This window comes from Genypterus blacodes, unplaced genomic scaffold (assembly GCF_046128005.1).
Source record: "Genypterus blacodes isolate CSIRO-AG114 ecotype Tasmania unplaced genomic scaffold, CSIRO-AGI_Gbla_v1 ptg000133l_1, whole genome shotgun sequence".
NCBI classification, from domain to species: Eukaryota; Metazoa; Chordata; class Actinopteri; order Ophidiiformes; family Ophidiidae; genus Genypterus; species Genypterus blacodes.
In genome coordinates this window covers 3,258,603-3,278,596 of record NW_027466935.1, presented here as the reverse complement: position 1 = coordinate 3,278,596, position 19,994 = coordinate 3,258,603, and the positions used below count along the sequence as shown (strand labels likewise).

General features: G+C 40.3%; 3 protein-coding genes across 5 annotated transcripts; 1 reads left to right on the top strand and 2 right to left on the bottom strand.

Annotated features, from left to right (window-relative positions):
- Positions 1 to 73: 73 nt before the first annotated feature.
- Positions 74 to 4,512, bottom strand: derl2 (derlin 2). Its single transcript, XM_076163831.1, has 7 exons — positions 4,352 to 4,512; positions 3,064 to 3,129; positions 2,571 to 2,644; positions 2,275 to 2,368; positions 1,619 to 1,814; positions 1,419 to 1,509; positions 74 to 1,248 (listed from the first exon to the last, which is right to left on the bottom strand). The coding sequence occupies exons 1-7, from the start codon at positions 4,442 to 4,444 to the stop codon at positions 1,143 to 1,145; spliced, it is 720 nt and encodes a 239-aa protein (XP_076019946.1). The 5' UTR covers positions 4,445 to 4,512; the 3' UTR covers positions 74 to 1,142.
- A 1,029-nt stretch (positions 4,513 to 5,541) lies between these two features.
- On the top strand, positions 5,542 to 15,330 carry uap1l1 (UDP-N-acetylglucosamine pyrophosphorylase 1 like 1). Of its 2 annotated transcripts, none has more exons than XM_076163829.1 (9): positions 5,542 to 5,930; positions 6,478 to 6,682; positions 6,771 to 6,946; positions 7,133 to 7,305; positions 7,647 to 7,840; positions 8,679 to 8,819; positions 9,063 to 9,233; positions 9,421 to 9,487; positions 15,312 to 15,330. In XM_076163829.1, exons 1-9 carry the CDS (start codon positions 5,651 to 5,653, stop codon positions 15,312 to 15,314), a joined length of 1,410 nt encoding a protein of 469 aa, XP_076019944.1. In that variant the 5' UTR covers positions 5,542 to 5,650; the 3' UTR covers positions 15,315 to 15,330. The 2 variants fall into 2 exon arrangements, with proteins under 2 accessions (XP_076019944.1, XP_076019943.1); XM_076163828.1 differs by lacking the exon at positions 15,312 to 15,330 and adding an exon at positions 9,930 to 10,138.
- On the bottom strand, positions 10,611 to 18,300 carry LOC143011112 (leukemia inhibitory factor receptor-like). 2 transcript variants are annotated; one of them, XM_076163823.1, is made up of 18 exons: positions 17,484 to 18,300; positions 16,714 to 17,096; positions 16,262 to 16,413; positions 16,031 to 16,172; positions 15,485 to 15,760; positions 15,240 to 15,372; positions 14,961 to 15,100; positions 14,730 to 14,869; positions 14,474 to 14,627; positions 14,173 to 14,234; positions 13,870 to 14,095; positions 13,474 to 13,659; positions 13,271 to 13,372; positions 12,789 to 12,968; positions 12,155 to 12,283; positions 11,961 to 12,054; positions 11,786 to 11,852; positions 10,611 to 11,661 (listed from the first exon to the last, which is right to left on the bottom strand). In XM_076163823.1, the coding sequence occupies exons 2-18, from the start codon at positions 16,880 to 16,882 to the stop codon at positions 11,164 to 11,166; spliced, it is 2,850 nt and encodes a 949-aa protein (XP_076019938.1). In that variant the 5' UTR covers positions 16,883 to 17,096; positions 17,484 to 18,300; the 3' UTR covers positions 10,611 to 11,163. The 2 variants fall into 2 exon arrangements, with proteins under 2 accessions (XP_076019938.1, XP_076019940.1); XM_076163825.1 differs by having other exon boundaries at positions 16,714 to 16,912.
- Positions 18,301 to 19,994: the final 1,694 nt, after the last annotated feature.

The following is a 19,994-nucleotide window of genomic DNA, read 5'->3' as shown; positions in this document are numbered from 1 at the left end:
TTCATTTTCAACCGCACAAACTTGTTCTTGACAGGGTGAGAATTTGTAAGGTCTGAGGTCAAATTATCTTCAGTTGTATTTCAGGTTGGGTTTCACTCTCCTCTGGTCCTTAAGAAGAAAATCAATTCATGTACATTGAGTTAGGGGGGTCTCTTTTGTTTGGGCCTGTAAGACCTCTGGACCCCCAGCCATCTCTAGTGCCAAGAGTACAGCGCAGAAAAGGTAACGACTAACTCAGGCCCCACACAAAAGTTAATGTCGAGCTAGTGAACAATGATTTCAGAATAATTTACTGCGGGTGTGTCAATCAGCTTGCTTTAGAGTTGCTCACTTCTGTTTAAAACGATAAGACAAAACAGATTCAGTATTGCTGAAGATAAACCAGGACAATCACATACAAACAACAGACATAAATGACACCCTCACTAAAAACAAGCTGTAGACTACCAACCCTGAATATCTGAGTTTATCATGTTTGCGTCAAATGAAATTACAAAGGAAATAATGCTACAATAGTCATACAGGTAAGTTATTAAAATGTATGAAATCTGTCTCCATCACAGTATGAATCTTGAGAGAAATATTACAGGACTGTCTAGGGCAAAATGAAGCAATTTAGGCCTTTGTATGAATCCATTTAAATATATTTGTTAAGACTTTGTGCCCTTTGGTGGTACATTACAACGGCAAAATGAAAAAAATGAAAATGTATTATTCCACACATATTTATTATTTAAAAAAAGTGAAATGAAAAAGAAAAAAATTGACATCCGAATAAACTTGTTCTGATATTATTTTACTACTGTCGTTTTCCCCCCCTTCCTTTATCGGACTTTTTTTTCTGAGATGAATAAAAAAAAAATCATCACCCCAGCAAACGCTACACTCACCACCCACACTGCCTGGGCTTATGTTCTCTCGGAGCAAAGATCTGGCATCAAGAAGAGTTTCTGAGGATGATTTAAGCCATATTAAAAAGACAACAGACAGTTATCTCCCAAGAAGTTCTGGTAGTTTGGCATTCTTCATCCAGAACAAACCAAAACACGTCTTAACAAAGACCGTGTTCGTCCCCTTCATTTCGCTGAGGGTAATAGTCCTTAGAAGTGACCTGATAATCAGGGATGGGCTGGGGGGCGTAGTTAACCCCCAAGGCGTTGCCCTTCTCCCCAGGCAAAGCCTCCTGGGCGCTCCTCTGGGAGTGGGTTGTAATTGGCATCTTCCTCTGGAGTGTCAAACAGCATCTTTCTGTGGGATTTACACAGGAAGTGTGTAAAGAAAGAAAGAAACAAAATGTACAGTAACCACTTCAATTTCCCTCTGGAATAAGATCAGATATCTAATTATTGCGCAATGGCAAAAATATTATAGAATTAATCCTATTTAACAAACATATTCAAAGACAATAAGAGACTCACATGATAGATGGTGTCTTGAGCCACCTTCCACCTCCTGGCTGGTTGGGAAAAACATCCTCCAGGAAGAAGTACACATGACCTACGGCGATACCTCAGAAAAGAAAAGCATCAATCATAATCCTCATTTATACGCCACTACTAGTATTTACACTCAATGGTCGACACTGTCAACAATGACTGCAGATGAGAGCAATAGGTACCTAAGAGATCCACAATGATGGAGTTGCCCAAAAGAAGCGAGAAGCCCATCAGCACCCAGGGCAGGAAGGGCGCCTGGAAGTTGAGCAGGCCAAAGAAATTCATGCGAACATTTGGGTTTCGTCGGCTCCACACGTACACCAACATGATAGTGAAGGCTTGGCCTAAGAACACCAAACTCACAAAAGTGCCAAATATCTGGAAGCTTATTAAAGAAATTTTAAATCAGACACACACGTGGTGGGCTGTCCTCACACTCCCATCACGGACATCTATGTCCTTGCTCCCATAGGGGCAGCATCATGTGCAGTACATTCAGCAAATGATGTCATCTTATTAACTCCACACATGTACAGTATGTGTCTTACATTTATACCTTAATCGCAGTACAAGGTTCATTCATGGCTCTATTCAGCATTGTCATATGCGTACGCAAGTTGGAGTCAATGCCAATAACACTCTGCTTCATATTGAGACTTACCTGAGGATAAAGTGATAGTTCTGAACTATCCAATATCCACTTACCAATGTAACTGATTTGTAATGAGCCTGTGTTTCCTGCCTGCTACTCTCTGCATCTTCCCTTTAGTTCTGTTTATCCTAAGCAGTTACTCCTCAGTTTCCAGCCACAGATATAATACATCACTTGGCAGGATACAGTCATGAGAAGCCCTCCGAAGAGGAACATGAAGACAAAGTCAGCAGTGCGTCCCCTGAAAGAGCCCTCCTCGAGCATCCGACAGTAACGGTACCTGAGAGCACATCGTTAAGGAAATCTCCACAAACATTCAGCCGGTTCATGACATGAACACATAAGAATTGCCACCACATCTCTCCGTGTTAACCCTTTCATATTTAAATATCTAGTCCCCAGAGTAGTGTCAAGTTTCATCATGCTGCCTCTACAACCACATACACGGAGTATGAAACAGAGGTATTCTCAGAAAAGGATACAAAAATATCATATTGAACAGGAAATTGAAGCCAACTGGACCAAAAAACAGGAAGTTTGTTATGAGTCGCCATACCTAAAGAAAGAGAGAAAGAAAGAGCACATCAGCTACAGTCCTGTGCAGAACAGTGAGCAGGCAGTCACGTTAAGTTGTTTGCCACCCTGAATATTAGGTTTATGTTTGTCTTGTAAAGATAAAACCTTTTCTTTCTCTATGCCACTCTGACACCACAAATTATACACTGATATACATTCTTCCTCATGTGGGGAAGAAAGCATTTGACATGACAATGAGCATGCAGTAATGAAACATTTTGGAGATTTCATACACAGAGAGGGGGGAGAAAAGAAATAAAGAGAACAAAGCAGTGGTATTTGATCAAAATGTAAATATATTTGGGTTCAATTTACCACCTCATCAACTCTAAGAGCACTACACTCCTTGCCAAGCATCGTCAGCAAATCATAAGCACATAGTGGTGTCGGATTACTCACCTGGTAATTTCTTAGAATCAAGTCAGGATTGAAGTACAGCTGAAAAGGCGTGATGATCTCTAGTTGCTGTGAAAGACAACATTAAAGATCAATGTCTACTCGTTTCTATCTGACACCGTGCATATACATACACTAACTGGGGTATAAGGCATAGGGGAGAGTTAATGGTGTACGGTGCTTGTAAATGCATGACCTGCATTGCCTTCACATAACAAACAAGAATGTTATTTGCATTTCTACGGCAAAATGTGCAGCACGGGTCAAAGTTGCCATTCTTGAACATGGGCAGAAAGTCACAAATGTGTATCAATTACTCAACCAATCCTAATGAAGAAATAATGTTAAAAAGGTTATTTACAGTGCCCATGAAGTGAAATATGGTGCTCACGGGAAACAAGGTGCTTTCCACTTGTTACAGACACCTGATAATGGATCTAACTTCCTCTTATCATTCTGTCTAAACATATGAGAACTCTTGTTTACATCACTGGTAGAGCTTTAGTAATATAGTATAGTACTACAATATTGAGCAACCCTCACTCCAGTTTTATTCTTTATTACCATTTTATCATTATTATGCAGGATGTTTGTACGTGGGAGCTGGACAAACTATTTCAGTAACGGAAATAACCAAATAAATTCAAATGATGACTAACAGCTCTAGCTTCTCATAGGAGAGGATTCAGGGTCTTAGTGCTGTAAACTGAATCCTTTTAAATGTTCCAACTGTTTGAAAAGTTAACAAAGCTGTGAACGCCACTTATAGATGGAATAAGACGCAATAGATATCTGTAATGTGATGAGTGTGATAGGATGAAGAGGAAGGTGGGGAAATGCCTCTCTGCCTGTCTGTCTGTCTGAACTACCACTCACTGGTATGCAAATGAGTGGGGGTGCATGGGATCTGAGCTCAAATACAAACTAGTTATAATAACGGATATGAACAATAACACCAGTAATGGTCAATGCTAATAATAACACAAATTCAGCGTGATGCTATCTCCACATCTGGCAGCACTAACAGCTAACAGCCTTTGTATTTATGAAAACAGTCTATATGGTAAACGTTACTATCTATGGTAAGATGCCGATTTTATTTTTAATTCGGGAATATCACTTGAATAAGCCTTTATACCATATAATTGGTGGCAAATTGAGCCAGACATGTAGCTTTCTCTCCCATAGGTGCTAAGGCTAAACCTGTGAGCTAGCACGGAGGTTAACACCTCACGTTCGCTCAAAGTCACAGAACAATCATAACAAACGTGGGAATTCGACCAAGTCTTACCACAGCAGCGGTTGTAAGGACACAGGCGGTAGTGTAAGCCCTGGTTACCACAGGAATCTGTAAATACTCCTGCTGTAAAGTCTGGTAAGCCATTTTGGAGCCCGTGGAAGCTTCCGGCACTTTATTGACACGTCATTCCAGGCGAACGGCGTTGAGTTACGTCACGTGGAGGCAACACGGGCTGTATCCCAATGTGCTGACTCACTGCCGCCACCCTGCGGTGAACGGAGGGAGCACAGGTGGAATTCTCGGGGAAGTGTGAACTTTACTGCACATGCGCGGTGTGTGGACAGTTTTTCACATGGGGAATCTGCACATTTATTTAAATTTTTGCACTTTTGCTACTTTGATTTATTACGACTGTGTTTTTATTTATTGGTGGGTTTTTTATTGTTACCTGTAATGCTGATACGACAAAACAATTTCTCTCTCTCTCTCAGCACCACAAGACTCAACCCTGATTAACAAAAGAACCTGTTCTCTCTGAAGCACTTTGGTTCTGGTGTTTGGCTATGTGCTGATGATTGGGGCCATCTGGTAAGAGGTAGCCTATACTGTATCTAAACCTTAAACCTGTAGCTCTAAATGGTTCTGGAACAGTTAAATCCTTATACCTACTATGGTCACAATAAACAAACATTTCTGACATAAATTCATCTCGTTCATATCGTCTTCTGTAAACATGGAATTTACATAGCATTACATTTGTGGAACCATGTTGACCTTTACTCAATACTTTGATCGTTAAATGTAGTCAGTAAATGCGATTAAGCCATACACACTCTGTCAATGTGAACAGTGGGTCCATTGGTCTCAGACGCATTGCGTAACGGCTGTATAAACTGTATAAATTGCATAAGCATATGTTTACATACAAGAATAGTTTGATTTGCAAACGCATAATATTGGATTGTAGGCAAGTTTCTATTAGTACCGATTGTAGTCACATTTAAGGTGAATCCATGGCGTTTGAAGAATGTATTAATTGCTGCCTAATATGCGTTTTAACATACATTTAAACTTTAAAAACATCCAGCAAAGAGGCATCTTTCCTTGCCTGTAATATTTGCTCTGGTTGGCGGTGCGTTTCCTGTTTACTTTTCGCCACAATATCCCTGTTTGAATCCTGGAGCAGTCACGAGTTCCCCCCCACCCCTACACACACACACAGACACACGCGCACACACACACACACACACACACACACACACACACACACACACACACACACACGCACGGCTGGAATAAGGAAGTGTCCACATTTATTTCACTTTAATTGTCTTCGTCGCTTGTGTGAGAATGCTGGCCCTGGAGCAGCTGAAGGAGTGTTTGCAGAGCTCCGGACAGGAGCATGTCCTGCAGTTTTGGCCGGAGCTCTCTGAGGAGCAGCGGGAGTCTTTCCTCCAGCAGCTCCGTGTGCTCGATCTTCCGGGGCTGAGGCGCCACTGTGAGGGAGCTGCCCGGGCTGCGGCTGCCCCGGCTGCCCGGTTGGATCAGCACATAGAGCCGATCCCCGCAGAGGCCATAGGCAGCGTGCAGACCAGCGACGAGACCAGCCTGGAACACTGGAGGAATGAAGGTGAATCACACCGGAAGAGACCCTGCTGCTCCTCACAGCGGCTCTCACACAAAGACCGTTAGAATCCATACAACTTCGAAAATTACTAGGAATTCGCATATTTTAAAATTTACATTTTTCAAGTAAAACAAATGTTATTGTTGTTTGTAATAACCTTAAACATGGTTTACTAGGTTATACTTTATTGCTCCATGTCTCTGCTCGCCAGTTCTTTTTATGTTTGACGGAAACAGAGACCTGTGGCTTCCTTTGCGACAACAAATTACAAAATAAAAGCTGAAAAATATGCTTAGAAAATAGTCAACCGTGCAAAGTTAACTGCTCAGTTGGTTATGGGTAATACAAATAATATTTATATAAAGTAGTAACGCAGTTGTCTAAATAAAGTAGTTAGTCAACTGTAATTTATAGATATATATATTTCTTTTTCATGAGCGTGTTGCTTGTAGCTTGAAAATCAACCATTTCGAAGTAGTTTCCCCAACACTGCTGCTTAGTGTGTCCTGGTTTATTTCTACTCCTGATCATGCTGCCATTTTTTTTACAGGACTTTTGCAAATCTCAAAGAATCATGTTGGTGTTCTGCTGTTGGCCGGTGGTCAGGGGACCCGCCTCGGTGTGCCGTATCCTAAAGGGATGTACAATGTTGGGCTACCAAGCAACAAAACCTTGTATGAGATCCAAGCAGAGAGGATTCACAGAATACAGGAGCTGGCCGGGTTAAAGCATGGCTCCAAATGCACTGTGCCATGGTAAGACTTCATTTAGAATCTTCTTACTAGTTGTGTCAGTTTTAAAACATATCTGATTCTGTGATTATGACATAATATTTGTCCTCAGGTACATAATGACCAGTGAGTTCACTCTGGCTCCAACTGAGAGGTTCTTCAAAGAGAATAACTACTTTGGCTTAGAGCCGTCAAACATCATTATGTTTGAGCAAAGGATGATTCCAGCTGTGACCTTTGACGGCAAGATCATTCTACAGGGCAAAGGGAAGATAGCCATGGCTCCCGGTAGGTGCATATTCTTCGTAAGAATAATTTTGGCTTTACTTAATTGGGACGACACTGATTTCCACCTCAAATTCAGTATAACTCATTTCAATACAAACCAAGCAAAAATACTGTAGACAAAAACAAGACAGCTCTTTTCATTGTTGTCTGAGGTCTAATGTCAACAAATATTGCTCTGTCGCTCAGATGGCAACGGTGGTCTGTACCAGGCTTTGGTGGACAACAAGGTGTTGGAGGACATGGGCAAGAAGGGAGTGGAGTACCTGCATGTTTACTGTGTAGACAACATCCTGGTCAAGATGGCTGATCCTGTCTTCGTTGGATTTTGTGTGAGCAAAGGGGCCGACTGTGGAGCAAAGGTAGACTCATACCATAGATATTACTATGAGCAATGGTGCGCAAGACTTGTTTCATTCCAGTGAGTGGAAAATATGTGACAAGCTGAACCTGAATGGTGGCAGAAACCTCCATAGTCTGTGCCTTTTCTTTATGTGTGACAATCTGCAGATTAAGACAATTATATGGTTTCACACTCACCTTGTTTAGTGAAGAGATCTGCACTCACACGATGCACTCCACATCGTGCAGTAAATGTGTGGTGGTGGGCAAGTTTCATTCTGGAATGTGTTTGAAACCCAAAACAAGTGCTTGGGTATGGATCCTGTCATACACTTTTGTGTCTCCCTTTATTATGTTTCAGGTGGTGAAGAAGGTGTCCCCGGCAGAGCAAGTGGGTGTGGTTTGCAGGGTGCAAGGTGTCGCCCAGGTTGTGGAGTACAGTGAGATCCAACCAGAAACAGCTGAACTCCGAGGACCAGATGGAGAGTTGGTGTACAGTGCTGGAAATATCTGCAATCACTTCCTCACCAGGGCTTTCCTGCTGGACGTGTCAGAGTAAGAGCCATTAATGCAACAATAAGGCCGCAGTAGGCTTCACACACACACACACAGACTGTCCAACTTGATTTGAAATTGGACTTGGTGAATAGTTCCTTTTTATTGACAAAGCATCATACAAGAGCACCTTCAGTAACAGTCTCATTCCCCCCGGGTGTACTACTGAGCGCCATAGGAAATCCTTTCTTCCTGTGGCCATTGGACTCTTTGATAAAGCTACCTCGGGTCGAGGTGGGACGGTGGGGACATAGGGATCTGAGCCCGCTATCTTGTACTTATCTACTTGCATTCTTGCACTTTTTCATTATTGCACTAGTTGGGTGATTTCTGTTTTTTCATGCTGTACTGTAACTGTTGCACAGTAATTTCCCTCGGGATATTAAAATTTCATCTGATCTCTTATCTTATCTCATCTGAAGACACAACAATGAGCACGTGGTTGTAAAACATTTTGGAGATGGGTTTTATGAATAGAAAGGGAAAGCAGTGATGATAACAATCTGTAATACAAATGAGAAATGGGTGGAAAAGGAAACACAGCCCATTATGATGACATCAACTTAAGCTAGGGGTTTTTAATGACGACACTGCTGTTAGTATGATTATTTTATAGGTGTAAGTTTGCTGCATGACATCATTTACCATTCCAGAACAAGAGGAAGAGAAGAAAGTTGAAGAAAAGAATGGAAGAAAAACAAAACTATATCATTTAGTATTTAATAAACCAGCCTTTAGTCTGGCAGAACACATTTCCTTCTGAATTACTGCTTTTGCTTTCCTGCTCATTCCACTTAATATTACTCTAATTGCTTTCATTTTTATTTTTGTTTCCCAGGACATTTCAAAGCCAACTGAAGCAACATGTCGCAATCAAGAAAGTACCCTTTGTGGACAGATGTGGAAATCTAGTCAAACCCACAAAGCCCAATGGAATAAAGATGGAGAAATTTGTTTTTGACATCTTTCCATTCTCAAGGTATTAATCTTGAGCTCTCCAACATTATCAGGCCAGTAACTGAAGTATTCTTTAGATAGAAGAAACTCACTGCAATGTAGAGACAGGGACAGTGCATTTTGAGTTGCCACATTTCCTCTATTTAGCAAGGTTTTAATTTAGTGACCAATCTGGTTTTAACCTGTGGGAGTCAGTTTAAACTTATTACTGTAAAGTTACTGTGTCCCATATTTAAATCAACATTTTGTTGTTTGTCTTTGGCAGGAAGTTTGTGGTGTTCGAGGTAAAGAGAGAGGATGAGTTTTCCCCTCTGAAAAATGCAGACGGTGCAGTGGTCGACACCCCGACCACTGCCAGGAACTCCCTGCTGGCTCAGCACTGCCGCTGGGCCACGGCTGCTGGAGCCACCCTGCTGGATGTACATGGGAATCCTAGGTTGAACAAAAGGCTTCTTTTTACAAATTGCACAAATGAATGTATTTGTGTGAAAACTATTTCAAAATAAATGTAAAGTATACAACACCTACATATTCCATAACTGTTTGTTACCAGTGATAATGAGTGTGTAGTGGTGTGTCTTGAATTTCCACTCATTAACCTTAAATTGTTTTTTTTTTCTTAGGGTATCAGCAGAGGACAGCCCTCCGGTGCAATTTGAGATTTCTCCACTAGTGTCCTACTTTGGAGAGGTGAGAACATGAAAATTTACACAGATTTCATTGACCCCCATGACCATTGTATCATATATGAGTTTTCTGAAAGTATATTATTTAGACAGAAGCTCATATGTGCGACTCCTGACTAAGAATTCTTGAGAGATGAGATTTTGACAAGTGAGGATCATTCTGACAAGTTGCACAAACACCCAGCCAGATGTTTGACCTCGTAAACAGGTGATTTAAATCTTTCATCCATGAGTTGGAATATAGATCAATCTGGTAAATCAATAGCTTTGCCTTTAGCCTCTGCTCTCTCTTTCCACAACAGTTCAATATGCAGACATTGAACCTTTCTGCCCATCGATCTCTCACTGCAACCTGATGCAGTGCTGCTCCTCATCTCAGTCACAGCTACAGCATCTACAGTTTTCTTGTTGATGCCTTTTAAACTCCTTCTCGTTTTCTCCGCCAGAGCCTGGAGCAACTGTTGAAAGACCAGACATTCACAACTCCTTTCATTTTAGATGAAGAACGGGCCAAAGAGCTGCAGGCTCAGTAGCATTTTTCAGATGAGTGGATTTGTCTGCAATGACATATTGACAGCAGAGATCCCAGCCTGTGTGAAACACCGGCTAGAGGTCTTTCAGAACTTTCTGATTTAGAGGTCGATCCAGATTTTTGGAATTATGTGTGACAATAATCATTTAAATCTGCCACTTTTGTAATTGTTACACTGGAAAAGTAGCAATTTGTTTATTCAGTCAGTTTTACTATTCATTGCTGTGTCGCTCTTTGTGCTCACCCTGAAAAGCTTGACCTCACTTAGATCTTACTCTTTTCTTCTTTTGTCCTTTCCATTTGACCTTTGCCTTTGATTGTACATACTGGTGTACATTCAGATTTTCTCTATTTTTGGATTCCTCATACTTTGCCACTCTTCACTACAATCTGAGTTGGTGTTTTGGAAAGGATATTCAAATCTCTATGTTACTGTAAAAGTAATGGTCTTTAATGATATCATTTGAATAAATGCAGTTAAGGTAACAGTCTCTCTTGAGTGGTTTTGAGGAGTACTTCCTGGGTTCTGGGTGCTGATGTAACCACAAGCAATATGAAGAGTGAAGATCTCCAGTAATTTTCTTTTTCTGGGAACTGCAAAGCCAAAGAAGTCTTAGCAGCCTATGTGTTTTAACCTTTCTACTGATATTAATGGCACTGAATCTGTCATTAAGGTAACAGTATCTAATCCCATGTACTTGTATTGTTTCCTGGTACAAAAACATATATATGAATATTTATATTGTATGCAGTTTTAACATTTCCTTGCTTTTTGGGACTAGTGGGACCTAATAGGTATAAAACCAAAACATTGTCTTTCAACAGGAAGTGCTTCTTGAAAATATGGAGGGTATATTCTAATCAAAAAAAACTTTTATTTCAACGCAAAAACTTGCAAAAGTTCAAACCCAAAGTGCAAAAAGTGTAGAGTGTAATCACATGTTTAATATATGAACACAAAGAGTACAACACATTTCTTCCTGTCTGTTATGTTTTCTACAAAGTAGGAGCAATTCCATACATGCAAAAAAAAAAAAGCAGATTTGATGAACTTAGTTGTAATTTTCTTCTTATTTAAAACAAAACAAATTAATATGATTTTCTAGATGCCAACAGCATTTCATTTGAAAGCATAATTGTTACAGATATTATTGTGGTAACAAAATGTATGTGAACTCACAGGTGACAGGGTTCTCTGTATCCTCTTCAGTCTGAGTTAAAGTGCAGGCTTCCATGGGACTCTGAGGGCTGTAATCACCACACTTTGTTTCTGAAGATTGCACTTCTTGAAGCTCAGGACCCGAGTTGGGTTGCTGTTCCCCAGACGACAGCATGCCATGTCGGTCAGTCTTCATGATCAGGTTATAGGAAGGGTTCTCAACTGCACCAACGCATGGATCGTTTGGTAACCCTGCCTGCTGAGAACTCATTGTAGAAGTTAAAGCGAGGGTTGGTAGGGAGCAGTTTTTCAGCAGTTGGTTGTAGTATCCCTTAGGCGTCTGAGTGTGTGCAAAAACATGGTCCCCTCCTTCCTGACTGGCAGCTGTAACTGGCGCCGGTGTAAACGGAAACTCTTGAGCATCCACAACTTCTACTTCACTGTGATGACCTGAATCCACACTGAGCAGTCGGCAACGATGTTTGAGCTGCAAAACAGAATACAGAGAAATGATAGAAAACTGATTCAATGAAGTGGAAATTAGGGAAGAAGTTGTATCCATTTCTGGTATGCCCATGGAAGTTTATCATGAATATCTGCAGAGAACCTACCGGTGATGTCATCCAGTTATCCGTTAGCACCGGCTTTGGGATGGGAGGATAGATTTTCTGTTTGACACTGTTGGGAGGAAGAAGTGAAATTATTTGAAAAAACAGAACAAAAAGCAAAAGAAAGCATTGACCAATAAGGAAATTGGATAGAAAATAAATATGTAGATTTGCTTACCATGTCCAGTGTCTGTAGAAAAATATCGTGACGAGGGAAAAGAGAGTGAAAACACTGAGCAGGGAAATGATGAGCGCTGTAATCAGGTTATCTGCTGTAGAATTAAGACAAAAACGCAGATGAGCAGGAAGAGTAAAACAAACCAAGTAGTGATTTCTACAGTATATTCATCTGTTGTTTATAAAGCAACATACTGAGTGAATTCATAGTCACACTTATGGATGTATCGCCACACTCTCCTACAGATGTTAGGGCCTTCAGTATGAATGTGTAGGAGCCGATTCTAAGTCCTCTTGCAGTCAATGTGCTGGCCTCGGAATCATCTAAACACAAAAAAGGCAGGTTGAAGTCTGGAGAAACGATCAAATACAACATTAAACCGCCACAATAAACACCAGTGAAGAAAGTTGTTGGATGGAAGAACATTCATTCTCTTTCAGGGTGAGGTGCCTTGTTTTGACGCAGAAAGTTCAGCACACAACATGAAATATTAGAAATAATAGAAATATCAAGAGGTGTACATGCAGAACTATGGTCATAAGTGGATTCATGACATCGGCCTTGACTATGGACAGATAGTTAAAGTCATTGGTTCTAGAGTAGGATTGAGCTGCAAGATCAGGTGCCTTAGGCTTAGAGGACTCTTCCTTACTTCCTTTGTCTTCTTTAGTTATGTAATGCCAGACTTCCCCCTTCTTTGTTAAGTACATTTATTTTTGCATATCTGCCAACATACCTGCACATCAATTCCAGTATCTGTTAAAAAAGCGATATTGGTTGATCATATTGGTCTCCCAATATATGAGTGTAGCCTTAATGTCATCCTACCTGTTGTGATGTTGAAGACTCTGCTGGGATTTTCAGGATGTGCAGAATTGTCCCAGTAATACAGTTTGTAGCCTTGAATGAAGGCGGTCAGACCTTCAGGAGAGATAGCATCCCAGGATACCTGAACATCTGAATCCAGCTGTTTCACTTTCAACTCAACAAAGTATTTATCAGGTAATCCTGGGGAACACAAACAGAACTAAAGTGAAAATAAGAAGCATTCCCAGAGCTCATCATCCCTGACTACAGAATTGTAATATGAAAAATATGCTATCCTGCAATTACACCAGTAAAATTAATCTGAAAATAATCTGCGGAATAAAGGAGAAACTAAGTTTTATATCAGTTTCCGAATGGAATTTTTCTTTTCCCAGCATAAAGATTGACCTTGGACTGAAAACAAAACCTCTGTGGTGGAAGAAAATAGTTTTTGAGTGATTCATTGTTCAGTCAGCCACAAGAAAGTCAAACTGGGATCTTACTTGTCTCTCTGATGTAACCCTCTCTTCTCTCTATGAGGACTGGAGCTCCTTGTGTGCAGGCAAACACAGACAACAAGTACCTCCGCCCATCTATGAAGTTTTCTGGAGTAGATATTTGCAAAAGGAAATGCATTATATGATAAGAAAAGGCATCGGTAAATACTGTAGGTACAGCTGATGCATAGGCAAAGTCCGTAATTTACCTGAAACAATCCTCCCGTTAGTTATCCCAGGAGGCACTTTCAACCACTCAACTGCGCACCCAACGCATTCCCTGAATGACGGATACCATTCCAGCACGTAGCCACAGACGGCTGCAGGACTGGCAGACCAAGACACACTGAAGCCTCCACTCATGCCTGAGATCTTTGAAATGTTCATAGGTCTGTCTGAAAAACAAAGGTTGACGTCATCGTGAGAAAGGTGTGAAGAAGTAAACACATCACTGCAAGTACATGCTACTAGAAGTTTGATGAAAGATGAAACTTTAAAGCACCACTGAACATCATTGCTCACTGAGGAGAGAATAGTAGAGCAGTGAGAGGCTCTTAAATGCCCATTGAGCTTTGAATTAACCTTGTTAGCTTCATGCCTCCTACCTGAATAGTTACTGGGAATGGTGATGGCTGATGGGGATGAACTGCCATTCACATTCCGAGCTGTAACAGTGACCACATGCTCTTTGTTGGGGTCCAGACTCAGTGCAACACTGTGATCGGGTGGATACACATGGGTTATATTGTGTTGTTGTTGTTGTTCTCTGCCCTTATCCCAGCTCACTCTGTAGTCTATTATCTGTCCATGACTTTGATTTGCCAGTAGCATCTAGAGAGGAATGACATCATGATTTGACACCGGTATTCCAGCCATATCATCATTACAGAGACCATATACTCGCTTACCTTCCATATTATTAGAGTTTGGCTATTCTTAGTCTGCATCCACACATCAAGTGCATCTGGAACTGCAGAGGGAAGAGACAATACCATTCAGAATCCAATATGTGTCATAGTTGCCTGGCAGAAATCATAATTGACGTTTCATTACATCCTTTTGCCGCCGTTCATGTAGGCCACACCCACTTGACCCAGCCTAACAGTGATATTCCATCAATAACTTCTGAATTCTGACCTTGTATGAATAAAGAGTACTGGTCATTTATCATATTTCTGGTTTCCTGGCTCGCCCATGTTGAATACTCACTATCTCCTCTGGTGTGGATCTCTGTCTTTTCACTCCAGTCGCCCCATTTCCAGAAATGTAGCTTTCCTCCACACCGTACTCGGGCTGTGTAGGACTCACTGGGCGTCAAACCATTCAGAACTACGACATTAAGACCCACTCCAGAGTGATTCCCCTGGAGATGAAATGAGGATATGATAGATGATGATGCTCAGGGAAGGAATTTACAGGTATTACAGGTCCAAATCTTGATTATGTCTCTATTGTGTCTACTCACCATAGATATTTGTCCATTAAGCTCTATTTGACACACAATACTTAGATTATTGTATTGATGCTCCGTCCATCTCCACTTCAAGCTGACATTTCTGGACGTCACATCTGAAGCTTTCACCGTCTTTGGAGCAAACATGTGTACTGAAAACAAGGTTGCGCAATATTCTTTTAAATGTAAAGGTTAACGACTATGTTGTCAGAATATGGAAGTTTTGTGTGATCTAAGCTCTACCTCTCTTAGTCAGATCCGCTCTGTCTGTTAGCTCCACTGTGCCGAGCTGATTTTCTGCTAATAAAGTCCATTTCCCCTCACCAACATTCACTTTCTGTCTGCATTTCCTCTCCAACTGATTGACTGGATCTCTACATTCACTGTAAAATGCAAAAAAAAGAACATGCACTATAGATAAAGATACATTTCCATTTAAAATTGTACTGAAGTACCAGAAGTGGAGCTGAATAAGTATTTGAATAAAGTATTTTAAGTTACTTCCACCTTCTTTTCCTTTACCTTCCCTGCAGTCGATAAATAGTCATTAACTCCTTTGTTGACGTCAGGTGTGTGTCTCTCCCAACTGTCCAGTGACACAGGACTGACTGCAGATCTCTGGTCTCACACTGAAGATCCCTGTCCGCAGGCGGGTCTGAGTCCACAAGAAAGTGAGAGTCCATAATGTCTTAAAGCTGCTCTGTAAGTATAATAGATACATTCAAATTCCAAAATATAAAAATCACTGCAAAGTAAATGATACCTACACCCGATGTAAGTACAGGTGCCGCTCTCTGCTGATGTGGTTTCACAGGTTACATCAGTGCAGCTGTACCCAGACGGCACGTGCAGGTCCACAGTCAATGCATATGTCTGATCGTTGATCTTGGTTCTCTTCATTGCGGCAGTATTATACCCATTTAGATTCATTTTGTCAAAGGTAAGACCCGGTGGCACAAAGCAGCAGAAGGTGACTCTGCTGCCGACCTCAAACACTTTGTTCTTTGGAAAAACCTCTGTGTTGTTTGTTGACTTTACTTTCCCTGCAAAACAGAAGATTGTCATGAACAGAATCTCAAGGAGGAAACAAAGGAGATAACGACAAGCGTGAAGCTGGGAGCAACATCCTCTTTCTGATGTTAACAGGCACACATATATGGTGAATTAGCTGTGTTTCCACTCCATTCCACTAGAAAGTAATGCAAGTATAACAAAAGAAGTAAAAAATAAAGTTTGATGAAGATAACACAAAGCTAGAGGGATCAAATTAGTAGTATAGTGCTGCTTTAACGGATTTGAAATGTCAAATTCACCCGTTAGTTCATGTAACCATGGGCCTGTGTGGCTCTTGTATCGTGACCTGAGCCTGACTGAAGTGCACTCAGTAAGCAAATGGGACGTCCAGCTCCAAGAATGAGTAGAACCAATCTGATCAGGTGTCACTGCAACTTCATCCTGAAGATTTACAACAACAGTTTTATTATTAGGATTTAGAAGTTTCAGTAGTTCAGATTATTGTTATAGCTTTATTATATAACTCTTACATCGTATAACGTCTTGTCTGCTATGGCGATCACCACCTCATAGATGAGCTTCTCACCAAACGGGGAGCAGGAAGGGTCGTCCTCCCAATTTAAGAGGATCATCTGGTCAGAGTATTTAACGCTCATATTCTGAGCTCCACAGTGCAAGACAGCTATGAGGAAAATGAACACACATTACAAATGTAAAAGTCTTGTATAATGTACAATAGACAGACGGTGTTGAAGGTGTTAGAGGAACAATGAAACAGCTGGAGTTCAATACTTTTGATTGCTTGTTGGTTGAATTACATGCAATTGTTACTTGTTACTGGAGCAATTGTTTAGTCAATGCAACCACTTCTAAATTTGTGAATTCATATACTGTATATATAAGATGTTCTCACAGTAAAGTGATGTTTGTTACAGTCACAGTTTGGTAGATAGGTTGATATCAAAGGCATCAGTTCACTCACCATTTTCTTGGCCGTTACTCTCCTGTAAGCCCGGTGTAAACAGTGAGAGCAGTAGCAGCCACTTTAACATGGTGAGCCTTACAATGACTGTTTTGGTAAAGTAAATATGGTGACGTGTTGTTCTTCCTGTTGGTGAAGTGGTGAGCAAGGCTTCATGTGGTTGATACATTCATCATTAAGAATGTATCAAAAAAAAAACCTGTGGGAGAAAAACAAGCAAGAATGTGACCAGACGTGTGAAAACACAAAATGAAGAGCAATAGAGGAAGAAGTACTCACAACCTTCACTTAAGTAATGAACATTGAAATAAACACTTAATTCTTGAGTGGACAATATTTACCCCAGAAATGCAGAACAGTAGTTATACGCCCAAATACAAAACCTGCAGAATCGGTTGTTGACCAATAGAGGGCAGAAAAGATTACAAATACTGACAAACACGCAGCACTGAAATATCATTGGCACTATGAGCGTCAATTTGTAAGAGAGAATGTCCAACTTAAGGCTCCTGCACACTTGATAGAAAGTAAAACATTCAAGGCAAAACAGGCACTGAACATGAACAAGAATTCAAAGATTACAAAGAGCTTTACTGCAATTTTGATATTTCTCTTAATGCAATTTTATTCCACAATAAAATCAAACACATCTGTTATTGTGGATTTAAGTATTTAAGTGCACTACTTAGGAGGGATACTTGCCTGCAACCTCTGTTGAAGAGTGTATAAGTCCTAATGAATGTATTGCAAAGAAGATTTAACATATTTACCAAAGTTGGTCCAGCTGCTTGTTAAAGTCCAATCTGTAAACTGTGAGAAAAACCTTCTTGCGTTAAAGTGAGGCACCATTAATCTCTTGTATCAATGAGAGTTAAGACAGGACGCTGCCTAACAACACCACAGCCCCCACCGATGCTTGATAGAATGCTTCCATTTGCTGCTTGAAGCCAGTAATGATTGTGAAATCCATGTGGCGTTCTTATCAGGGAAATGAGAAGCAGCTTTCTGGAAATCATGAGTCATAGTGGCCAGATCAAACATGTCTGACTCTCAATGATGTTTATTTTACTCTGAATCAGGGATTGGACTTCACAAAACTGCCATTTTTCCAGTGTAAAATATGAACAACACATCATAACATATCATTATCATTATTTCTTCGAATCCTTCACACAGTAGAGGTTTTCAGAAGGTTTAAATCCAAATCTGCTCAGGGGTTTAGTTGAGGTTAAGCCTTTCCAGTAGAGAAGATGTCATCACAGTTTGAGGATCCAGTTGACCTCACTGTACATATATATCTCTCTCTCTCTCTCTCTCTCTCTCTCTCTCGTCAGATGGAAGTGCATCATCAAAACGGATTGCAACGATACTTAGAATTGAATACAAAACTGAAACCATCACCTTACTTTTAAAAAGAGAACAATGATGTTTTCAGAAGGTTTAACTCCAAATCTGCTCAGGGGTTTAGTTGAGGTTAAGCCTTTCCAGTAGAGAAGATGTCATCACAGTTTGAGGAACCAGTTGACCTCACTGTACATATATATCTCTCTCTCTCTCTCTCTCTCTCTCTCTCTCTCCAGATGGAAGTGTATCATCAAAACGGATTGCAACGATACTTGAAATTGAATACAAAACTGAAAACATCAACTAAACCATCACTTTACTTTTAAAAACAGAACAATGATTTGCTGTCTTGCAGCATCCAAACGTCTACAATAGGAAGCAATGCAAATTTGGCATTATCTAATGTGAGGAGTGACACTGAAACAATAGTTCACAGTAGTATCTGCAATAATAAATGAATCTTGATAGAGTCATGGAACCCCAGGAAAAGTATTTGGATTTTGGCCATAGACCCACAATTGATCATATGGAATTCACAACCTGTGCAGGCACTGTGCTTTTCTTCAGTGAGACGGGCAGCCAGTCTGTGTTTAGAGTTAACAACAAGGTTAAAGCTGAATACGACGCAAAATCATGTTTTCAGTTTAATATAGATCTGGAATATTTTACATTTCATAAACTCTGCTAAAACATGCAAAGATGTTAACGAGCATTTGATACAGTATAACATCATGATAATGCTAAGAACATATGTAAGTTCATAGATATGCACTATATAGAGAGAGGAATTCAACAAGAGGTGAGGCAAGTGGAAAAAGAGGAATCTCAATATGACTTCACTAGTGTGTTTGTGTTTGTGTGTGTGTGTGTGTGTGTGTGTGGTCCGTACACTCAGTTGAATGCGACTTTCATAACACAGATAAAAGAACATATGTTTTAAATGCTGCAGATTTACAGTGAAGGCACACATCCTCTGAGCAGGTATATTAAGGCATTTTAACAGTCAACCAAAGCAAGTGAAATGATCTGTAGAGGTCTTGATGACAAATTTAAAGATCATATAATAAAACAATGAACAAAAATCAACAGCATAGTGGTGAACTTTGTTATTTGAATATTGAGTTGCACCTTTGACCCTCTATACCTCTTACAAAGAGAACAACTTTGCAGGCAATGTATGTATGAATGTTTTCATGTGTGTGTCCATTAAAATCAAAATCTAATTTGTTCTGTTGTCTGTATTTAAGTTCAGTGCATTAAGATGCATTAATTTAAGCTTCGTGCCATCTGAGAAGCAAGCAGCATATGACTGATAGTAATAACTCACATAGGATGAAAAACACTTTCATGTGACCAACGCTACAACGAGCATAAGAGTGGACAAGAGAAAGGGGAGATTCATGATACAGCATTCAAACTGGCTCATCGGGATCCTGTAGAATTCAACTCAAATTACAATATGTCAAGAAGCACAAAAGCATCAGTCACAATCAAACCAGTAATATCATCTGGAGTCTTTCTAACTGTTGGCATTGGCAGGGTTCCAGCATCAATAATCTCACAAATGAAAGAAAATGTGTGGTGAACATGGAGAAACAGGAAGTAACAGTCCATGAAAGAATAGTTTGATTGTACAATTTGTTGTTCAGACAAATTTGTGACGGAATGTTCCGGTGGTTGTTATCGCACAACAGACACACCGTCATTTTTTGCGCAAGTCTTCAGAGCAGGTGTCCACCAAGTTTTGTTACAATAGACTAATTAATTCATGAGAGATAGCATTTTGTACAATGGGATACATCCACCCAGATTTGGCAGTTCATTTTAGCATGATGACAATGATTATGAACAGCTGCTCTGTTTTCAGGATTGGTTGAGGCAAAAACTGTTTTGGAGAAAAATCTAGTCTGGCAGAAATGTGTGTGGACTGTAAGGTT